This window comes from Enoplosus armatus, chromosome 20 (assembly GCF_043641665.1).
Source record: "Enoplosus armatus isolate fEnoArm2 chromosome 20, fEnoArm2.hap1, whole genome shotgun sequence".
Lineage (NCBI taxonomy): Eukaryota > Metazoa > Chordata > Actinopteri > Centrarchiformes > Enoplosidae > Enoplosus > Enoplosus armatus.
In genome coordinates this window covers 13747301-13757035 of record NC_092199.1, presented here as the reverse complement: position 1 = coordinate 13757035, position 9735 = coordinate 13747301, and the positions used below count along the sequence as shown (strand labels likewise).

Sequence of the window (9735 nt, the reverse complement as noted above, 5' to 3'; positions counted from 1 at the left end):
GGCAACCAATAAATGAACCTCACTAGACTAACAGAAATGTATTTATTTTAAACTTAAATATCCAGGGAGGGTAAATGCTACCAGCTGCACATCTTAATACATTAACTGCACCAACATGCAATTGATTCGGACAAGAAACACTGTTACTACACTAGTAGCAGCTAGGATTGCATTTTTACGAGATCACAGTCACCTCGTAAGCCTGACTAAAGCTGCGCATAAAGAATAAATAAAACGGTAATTTCCTGATGACACTCTTGAATAAGAAAATAAACTAGGACTTGGAGGACACACAAGCATACAATACAAAATGATGAGCAGTGCATAGCAAAAAACAGTAAATTTACAATCTCAACAATAGTTCATCAACATAAATACAACACAGCTACAGGTACACTGTACTGTAGATGAGTCGTGAGATCACCATGACAACCAGAAAAGCAAGAAATGGCCATTTACAGTGGCATGTTTTCTTCCACATGCATTTGACGTTCATTCATCCAGCTGCCGCCCACTTGTTTAAGCAGGGCCGTGTTCACAACTCCCTAGAAATACTCGACAAAGTGCAGCGCTGTCAGCCGTCCTCTCTGCCAGAAGCACCCAGATCAGCCTTTTCACATTAAAGCTGCCTTCCATCTTTCTGCACTGACACTAATTGTCGAAAAAGATTTGCTATTCCACCCACGCGCTCTTTGAAACAGATGATGTTTGAGCCCAGTTTCACCATGTGCTGATGTAGTCAGTGTTACCTCACTGTGAAAGGTGCAATATTGTTCAAGTGTTCTCAATGATGTTTTGCAAATTTGGATTTGACTAAGTCCTCACAGGCAGAAGAATCACAATGCTGATTGGGTGATGACAAAGGACTCCAAACTGTAGTTTAGAGGCTTCCAAGCTCATGTGCTGCAATGTGGCCTGATTGGGCAGATTTCAGTGGCTGTTTATGATCAGTCCAGTTGGGATGTGATGACTGGAGTCTAAATCAAGGTGTGATGTCTTAGCCACTCAACCAAAAATGTAAGCATATCTGCAGCCTTGATCATGCTTGTATAGGAAGCTGAAGCTAAAGTTTACCACGGCTGCCCACTGGTTTACTAGCACTGAGGTGGCTAATGTGATTTTTTTATGTCTCATAGTCGTCTAAAAACATGAATTAGGTAAATCAATTACGTTTCGTAAGCAGCGTGATACAAAATTGTTAAATTGAATCACTACTGAATACATAATGTTGAAGTTTAAATACCACTGAATTTTGAATTATTGAAATATTTATATCTATTTTAATTTAGTTGGTTTGAATTTCCCCTTTTGAAAATTTATTTATATATATTTATATTATATATATATAAATTTATAAACCTTTTTCTTTTCAAGGTTCACAAACTGAAATTCAGAATTGAAGTTGCGCAGGGTTTCCAGTTGCTTGTCTGGTCTTTTATTTCATGGATCACATGACTAATTAGAATATAACCTGACATTTGAGTAACCTGATTTTTTGACTGGACTTACATTTTTAGATCCAAAAATCACCAGATGAATACGACCTACGACAAAAACTATACTTAAACTACTTTTTAAAATTGCACAATTTGTAATTACCAACTGGAAATTTCAAAGAGGGGAATTTAAACCATTGAAATTCAGATAGATCAGTGATGATTCAACGTAATGCAGGCAGCTGGTGAACATAGTGGCGCTTTCAGCAGATAAGGAGCATGATATCAAAGACATCTAAACAGGGAGAAAAAGAGTGTTCATATTGCACCTGCAGTTGTAAATAACTGTTTCGATAGAAAATGATTAACTGATTCTGATTGGGAATTTAGAAATGCAATATGCAATGTACTTCAAAGGACAAAAGTGAACCAGAGCTGGGGGTGGATGACCTTGACTTTAGCTGTATAAGGAGAGGAAATGTTTTATTTTTCTATTTTATCATAATTCACAATAGATGCCCTTTAAATTCACAGTAGGTTAGATGAGAATGACATCTGTGATCAGCAATGTGGATACTCCAATGTCTTCTATTTTTAAATCAAGTCCTGCTGTCTGGGAGGCAGCGAGTGCACCACTGGCCTGGCTCTCTACACGCTACCTAAACTACGCTTGTGAATCGCCTTGATCCCCGATAACTGTCGTCAGCCTACATCTACGCTTAATCTTTACAATTTTCAAATATGATCTGATAGAAAATATAAACTTTATATAGTCATATATTAAACATAGCAAGTAATCTGTAAATATTCAGACAAGTTGTTTTCATTACTTCTCATTTAATACATCTCATTTAAATGCAGCATCAAGATGCACTGGAGCAATCCAACACACAGATGGTTTCTCTAATGTATCTTTGTCTATCGACTATATGTATTAAAAAGAGATGTAATGTAAAGACTGGTTGGAGTCGTCAGTGGGCGGTGAGTTCCTGTTGACCGGTGGACGCCTGAATGTCCCTGCTCTACCCAGCACCTGAAATAACAGCAATGCTGCACACGGGGCACTCATTAGCTGTCGTGATTATCTACAGATAGATACAGTGTATTTCCATTGTGTTTGCTATAGATGACGTGGTCTCTGTTCCCGTTGGTTCGAGTGTCTCTGTGTGTGATCTTGGCACTTCGGTTGTGGAGAGCAGAGTGGAAATGGAGCCGGCCGGCCGACCTGTCGGTTTGGCCCGACACCCGCCCGCATTTCTTGCTTCTACCAGGCCAGAGGGGAAGACAGTCTGGGGCTTCTGGGGTTTTCTGGAGTCTGGGTCTCACTGAGAGCTCTCTGCAAGACAAAACCCATGATCTCATCTGATTTATGCTTATTTCACCGGATTACTTTCAGATTTAGAGCCCATTTGGTTATTCCACAGGCAGCAGCACTTTGCAGCTTAATCACTTCATAGCTGCAGGCTGCTGTCAGTCTGCGTGAGAGCACCAGCTGAATACCTTGTTGTTTTGGAGGTTTGAATCTGTCAAACACCTGCTGCATAAATCTAAATATGAGCTGCTGCTCACCTCCAGGAACAAGTCAGATTTATCCCAGCTGCCTCCGTCAGAACAGTACAGTTTTAGCTCACCTCAAACTTGGACATGAAATCTGCAAAGATGCCGAAGAAGGCCTCTGTTCTGGTGGACTTGCTGTCCTCTCCGAAGAAGGAGGCCACCTTGGAGAACTCCTCCATGGCTTGGGTCTGCAGGGACTCCAGAGACTGGATGGCAGGATGGCTGTTCTCCAAAAAGCTCTGTGTGTGCAAAAGGTCACACATCAAAGTCAGTTTACTTGAAGAGTACTACTCAAACAGCTGTACAATGTCTTGTGTCGATTTGGAGGAGCTTTTTATGGACGCTAACGAGTTGCATTATGGGAAAAGTAGTATCCAGAGTTTTGGGGGGGTGTCAAAAAGTATATGTAGAAAATGTCTGTATGTTTGATGTGTATTATATATTTAAAGCTGTTAGCGTACGCTCATGACGGAGGCGAAGTGGTCCTCAGAGGTGGGCGGGATCTTCAGGCAGGCCGTCCTGATGTCCTGGATGGTGGAGTGAAGGTCACTCAGCTCTGCTGTGATGGCCCTCTGGTTCACTGAACAAGTTACATGGAAATATCAGGTGGTGAGTTACCGAAACAGAAGCAGTTATTAAACACACGTGCATGGGCGAATGATTGTAGCAGCCGCAAGGAAATGTATAAATCGGACTTTTAACCAGCAGTCTAAACGAACAGTTTGACGATGTCAAATTAACATATGCAAACCACTATCTTGGGTTAAAAACACAGCATGGATCTACTTTTAATTAGACGCTTTTACTAAAGTCTGCCAGCCCTGCAGTGGCATCCAGCACACTGTGTGCTGTATAGAAATTAAATGATTTTCAGGAGGGAAAGCAGAGTTAAGGAGCTCCGCTGCTGTAACATCGCCGTACCCTTGGCAGCCAGAGGCACTGTTGTGAGGTCTCTGGAAAAGTTGAGCAGCTCAGGGAAGTGTTGGCACAGAGACTTGGCAAGAATGTGGAGAAAGGTGGATTTCCCGTCTACTGTTTTGGTTGTGCTCAGCTGCGAGATAGAAGGGAAGAATGAATGACTAAAAAATCTAAATGAAAGTGAACACAACCTGGTTGAAGCACAGGTGTCGAGGCTGTACCTCAGTTAGGAAGTTGATCTTGAAACTGGTTGTCCTGTGGCTCTTGGGCTGGCCGTTGTTCAGGTAATTCCCCATTGCAAGTACAAACTGTGGGCAAAAAAAAAGCACTTAGTAACCACTATTAACATTCAGACTGGTTGCTTCACATTTCCTTGCTCTGGATGTTCACCTCCAGGATTTTGGCCAGTTTCTTGCTGCTCTTCAGCTCCACTGAGGCCTTGTAGATGTAATCGTACGCAACCTTCATCTCCTCCGTCCTCTCCTGCAGGGTCGTCTTGAAGTGGAGGCTTCGCAGACGGGTCTTATACTCGGGCACCATCAGCATCTGAAACATACAAAACACTCATTTACTAAAGTCGTTCCATCATTCTTTTTAAAACTTTGCCCGCCTCGGGTTTTTCTTTTTTGTGGCCGCACCTGGAAAATGAACTGGTCGGGCTCGCTCAGTTTGGCCGGGTCCTGTTCAAACTGCTCGTACTGTTTGACCTCGTCTTCGTCGGGAGCGTAGAGCAGCAGCTGCTTGATGTGAGCGGGCTCCAGCCTGTCGGTGGTCATGTTCATCAACACCTGACGCAGCTCGGTGGTGGAGAGCTTCAGATGGGCAATGAGGATGGCTGCAGAGAGGAGAAGGAGGAGGAGGAGGAGGAGGAAGAGGGGAGCAGGGGAAGACGTGGAGGATTTACCATCAAACAGAGTGTGCAGTTGTTATTTCCCCAAAGATTATACAGACAGTGTAGCAGAGCTAATGATTCCACTTACCATTATCACTGTTAATTTCATGTATTAGTCACTGCTATAATGTAATTATATTAGTTATTATGTTACACATTGTATATTATTATGTGTCTTAACTAATTCCAGCTAATTTGGTTCTTTGAAAGCAGTTTGATCCTGGATGACAGTGCGCTCTTATTTTGAAATGAAGGCAAAATGAATAGAGGGTGGCAACTACTATGACCTGGGCCCCGTTCTTCGTACACAGATAAGTGAGTTATTCAGATTAGAATGATAATGATGTGACACAAGTCTGGATTATTTGCTTTTTCGGAGCTGGTTTCAAATCCATCTGGAACTGTTGTCAGAGCAACAAATCCTTCTGTCCTTACCTGCAAAAGTACAGGTTGACAGACAGTTAGCTGGATCATGACAAAGACGTTTTAGGGTGACCTCATACATGAACTCACTTTCAAATATTATATTTTGTAGGCCCCTCATTCTTCAGTTTGGCCCTTAGTGTTGTAAGAACAGATTTTTTTGTTTAAAGGTAAGGTTTTAGGGGGTATGTTTGGCTCTTCCTAAGCAATCGTAAAATACTGTAGTCTCACAGACCTCGACCTTTCAGGTGTGTGTGCGACCGGCGGCCATGTTTTTTGCGGTACTTACAGGCGTTGTAGGCTTTCTTATGAGACAGAATCTCCACCACGTCTTTCTTTTTAAAGTTCTCCGGCAAGAAGGCTGGCTCTGGAGGAGAGACTGATCATTTTAACAAACAGTGTAAGGATGTGTTCTCCAGGCACCGGGGGGTCAACACACACACACACACACACACACACACACACACACACACACACACACACACATACACACAGTAGCTACATGTGGCAGGTTGATGGGTTAATAACACAGCTCTGCCATTTGAGTCACTAGAGGCCAAAATGTCTGACACGTACAACACATAATAGTGAGCTGTGTTTTTCCTCTGGCAGAGCTGTGCTATTACAGGAGAGCAGTGCGGGGGTGGGGAGGGGGGGGGCTGTAATGTGCCTTATGGAGAATGGATTGGACGAACAGGTGAGTGGAGCAGCTCCAAAACAGGTTATGGAGAACATCATAACTGTGAAGGTACAAAACAAAACAGGAGATGTCAATAGATAAAACACACAGATTCACTTCTACTGTAAACTAGTCCTCTGATAATAATTCATTGGATGGAATAAAACCGCCGTATGACATTAAGCATGACGTAAATAAAGCGTGATCACAAGTACACGACAAACTTACTGGATCTGCGTTGAGTCCCGAAGTGCAGATCAAGGTCCAAGAACTTCACCATGTCAGTGAGCTTGTCATAGTCTGAATCCTCTCCGAGCTAGACATAGACAAGGACACACTCTGTACTCTCCGAAGACACAGTCAAGGCTTTGTTACCTCGAAGTATCTGTCTGAAAAGTCTTTTTATATACACACACATGCGACTCTCTCCGTTTCTGAAAGGGTTGTAAAACGGGACCAAAGAGTCCAACATTTGTTAGATATGAGCAGAAAAGATCCACCGTGCATTCTGTTTACAAAAAGCTTCGATGTTGCCGTGACTCATCCGAGACACAACAGAGTAGATGAGTTGGTCTTTCCAAATACGGGAGGAGAAGCGTAGGAGGAGTGAGAAGATTCACAGCCAAGGTGGGAAGATTCGCAAGTATGGTGATTGTTTACTGTATTTACTGTTTGTAAGAGTCGTGCTCACTTCATGTAAGACTAATGTAACGGAGCAAGAGTTCACCACTCACCTGACCCCATATGGTTCCCTCGGAGTTCTCCACTTGCTCCCAACGCAGCCTCTTCACACTCATGTGGTTGGTGTCCGAGGCGTGGTGGCCCGGCTTGGGCAGCGGAGGTGGGTCACAGGGCGGGGGCAGGGGTGGAGGTGGGGGCGGCGGTGCCTTGGACATCGAAACATTTTCTTTTTTTTAATCAAATACGTTTGTGCATAGTAGAACAACTCACAACTAAAACTGTTCGTTTTTGTTCTTTCAGTCTGAAGATCTCCCATTTGCATGCGCATATTGTGTAATGGCAAATATATCACCAAAACTTTAAAGTAGTAGCTTGCATGATGCCAATTCCTGTTTTATTTGTGTGGCCATCCCTGTGTTTTACAAACGAAAAAACCCAAACCATATTGCATCACCACTGTAAATGCAGATGTTACCTGCTGTGACTGGTGTTCCTGCCGTGGGGCTTCATAGGTTTTGGTGTGACTGGGGAGGGTGGAGTGAGAGGCCGGAGGCTTGGAGAGCAGTGAGGAGCCCGCGGGGCCTTGGCTCTGACACTGGGACGGGCTGTGATCCTGGAGGGACGGCGGCAGCGGGCCCTGGTAGCTGTGCTGGTGGTGGAGCTGGTGGTGCCTCTGGAGGACGAGCTGGCTCGGCCTCAGCGGCTGAGGGGAGGGCTGGGGGGACGGCTGGTGGATAGGCTGGGGCTGGCTGAGCTGCCGGGGCAGGTAGCTGGGGCGGGATGGCTGGGAGCGTAGGGTGGTGGAGCCCAGGGAGGTGTGGCCGTGCGAGAGGCGGGTGGAGGTGGCATGGAAGCGATGGTGAGTTTTCTCTGTTTCCTCTCGGGTGGGGAGCACTTTATGTAGAGGAGAGCGGCTGGACAGGAGGGCCCTTGGAGGGGGCGGGGGAGGAGGGATGATGGGGTGGTGCGGCTGGAAGGGCATCCGGCTGCGGGGGACATGCTCAGGAGAGTAGCGGACTGGCGGCAGGGGGTCAATGAATTGAACGGGAGGTGGTATCAGAGACTGGAAAGGTGGGGGAGGCGGGGGGCTCTGGGTGGGAGGTGGTGGGATGGGTTCAGATCCTGAGGAGTAGGAGGGGGACGAGGCCTCGTCGCTGCTACTGTGGTCCTCACTGCTGCCACTGCTGAGCTGCCGAGGCATGAAGCCCAGGTCCTGGTCCTCCTGGAAGCTCATCTGGAGGGAGGAGAGAAGCTCCGTCAGACCTGATAACCACCTTTCACCTCCACACACAGCTTGAAATGAAATATTTTGTTTTATTTATTTTTAGTTTTATACTCTTGCGTATCAATCTGCATTTGCAATCTTTCTTTTTTACCTACTTAAAAACCAACAAACTAATGAAAATAACCTGCTGATCTGCATCATTTTAAAACACATGCACTTAAGTATTATCAGTGCTCCAATCCATCTATTTATGGAACACAAGAAATGTAAAGTTGACTGTAAAATACTGAAAACAAAACTAAAAAGATCAGTTTTAAAAAAAGATGTGCAACCCAGTGGCTTATGTACAATATGCTGCTCTCCCCACTTCAAACACAAAAGCACCCTGACAAAGACATAACACAGCTGTGTTTGTCTGATGATTTACAGTCAGCCAGCTCCTCATTATAACCTTAGATTACTAGTCAGAAATAGGCATATATATATATATGATTAGAGTCTACTGTTATAACCGAGTATCATGTTTTACTTACAGGCACCCCTCTTCTTCTGAAACCATGACAACCACCTTGATATATCTGTTCATGTGACACAAGTGTTCATTGTAGCGTACATTAGAGCTGCTCTAATGTAAACATGCAACACTACAACGTAATTACTTCAGTCAAATGTGAATTTGCTTATTATTTGATAATAAGCAAATGCACAACAGTAAGATTGTCTGTAATATTTTAGCATAAGCATTAAAAATGACTTATTTGTATTTAGAAATGGCACATGTAGCAGTTTTAAATTTGAAATTGAAATAATAATTAATATCCACATTATTGCTTGCCTCATGATACCTAACATGAGCGATGGGCAGAACTTCCGGTTATTCCTTTCGCTGAACAGACGTCTGCGAGTGAAAGTCCGGCAGTGTTTTTAAAAGGAATAGTGAAAAAAATAGGACTCAGTAAAAGGAATAAATGGAAGTCGTATCCATAATTTACGCAAGGTGTCATGGAGCAAGATATTAAAATGTATACTATACAATACTCTGACATTGTAAACTTAACACTACTCTTTGTGTATGCATAAATACAGCTGATGATGCAGCAGATTGGAGGTGGGTCTTCCTCACCTCCTCATAGTCGTTCTCCCCGGGCACAAAGTCATCCACCAGAGTGACCCGGTGGCCCAGCTGCTCGCTCAGAGCGTCCAGGAACTTGTCCGTGTCCCGGCTGCGAGGCGGGCGGGAGAAGGTGAACAGCTTCTTGCGGCGGGTCAGCGTGTTGGGGCCGCCGTCCGAGTGCTGGGGGGAGGCGGGGGGGCTTTCCAGGCTCACATAAGGGTTGGAGTCCACGCTGCTCTGGTGGTGGATCTCATACACGGGAGTGGGGAGAGGCTCCTTCCAGGACAGAGTCAGGCCACATTTACGGTTACCTGCAAAGGAAGGAAATCAAAGATGGCTGCTGTCAGCAACGGCTCGCACTGCAGATGTTTACACCGAGGATCATGCTACTTATTCCCTCAAGAAAGGATGTGTGACATTCTTGGACTTCTGAGAGGTTACCCAGGCAAAGCAAAGATAAACTGCAGGCTTATATGCACACGTACAGTGTAGGATTTGAATGAGTTCCAACTTAAAAACACATTCAAAAATCAGGGGTTGTCATGTTCACGTCAGATTGCTAAAATCAACGGGTTTAAACATCCAGAATGATTTTATAAATGTTAAATGAACCATAAACACAAGGCTGCAGCTGGGGAAGATACTTATTTAAGCAGCATGGACTTAATTCATGCGAGCATTACTAATATATGTGACATTTTTAGTAGGTCAGTGGATCTAATGCCATGTTTGTCACCTGTTTGTACCTGCGTCTCCTATTACTGTTGTGTAATTAATCACAATTAATTAATGTGTTTCCCCATTCAGCGG

The 9735-nt window shown here is 44.3% G+C and overlaps 1 protein-coding gene across 1 annotated transcript in view; it reads right to left on the bottom strand.

Moving 5' to 3' along the window:
- Positions 1-2299: 2299 nt before the first annotated feature.
- grid2ipb (glutamate receptor, ionotropic, delta 2 (Grid2) interacting protein, b) overlaps positions 2300-9735 on the bottom strand; it is a 28073-nt gene continuing 20637 nt past the window's right edge. The window contains exons 13-24 of the mRNA XM_070927496.1: positions 8935-9236; positions 7169-7820; positions 6640-6812; positions 6134-6221; positions 5516-5593; positions 4550-4746; positions 4302-4457; positions 4133-4219; positions 3915-4044; positions 3455-3573; positions 3068-3232; positions 2300-2772 (exon numbers count right to left, since the gene is read on the bottom strand). Of these exons, the coding sequence (XP_070783597.1) occupies positions 2701-2772; positions 3068-3232; positions 3455-3573; positions 3915-4044; positions 4133-4219; positions 4302-4457; positions 4550-4746; positions 5516-5593; positions 6134-6221; positions 6640-6812; positions 7169-7820; positions 8935-9236 (2219 nt within the window). The 3' untranslated portion in view covers positions 2300-2700. The remainder of the gene's footprint in view (positions 2773-3067; positions 3233-3454; positions 3574-3914; positions 4045-4132; positions 4220-4301; positions 4458-4549; positions 4747-5515; positions 5594-6133; positions 6222-6639; positions 6813-7168; positions 7821-8934; positions 9237-9735) is intronic.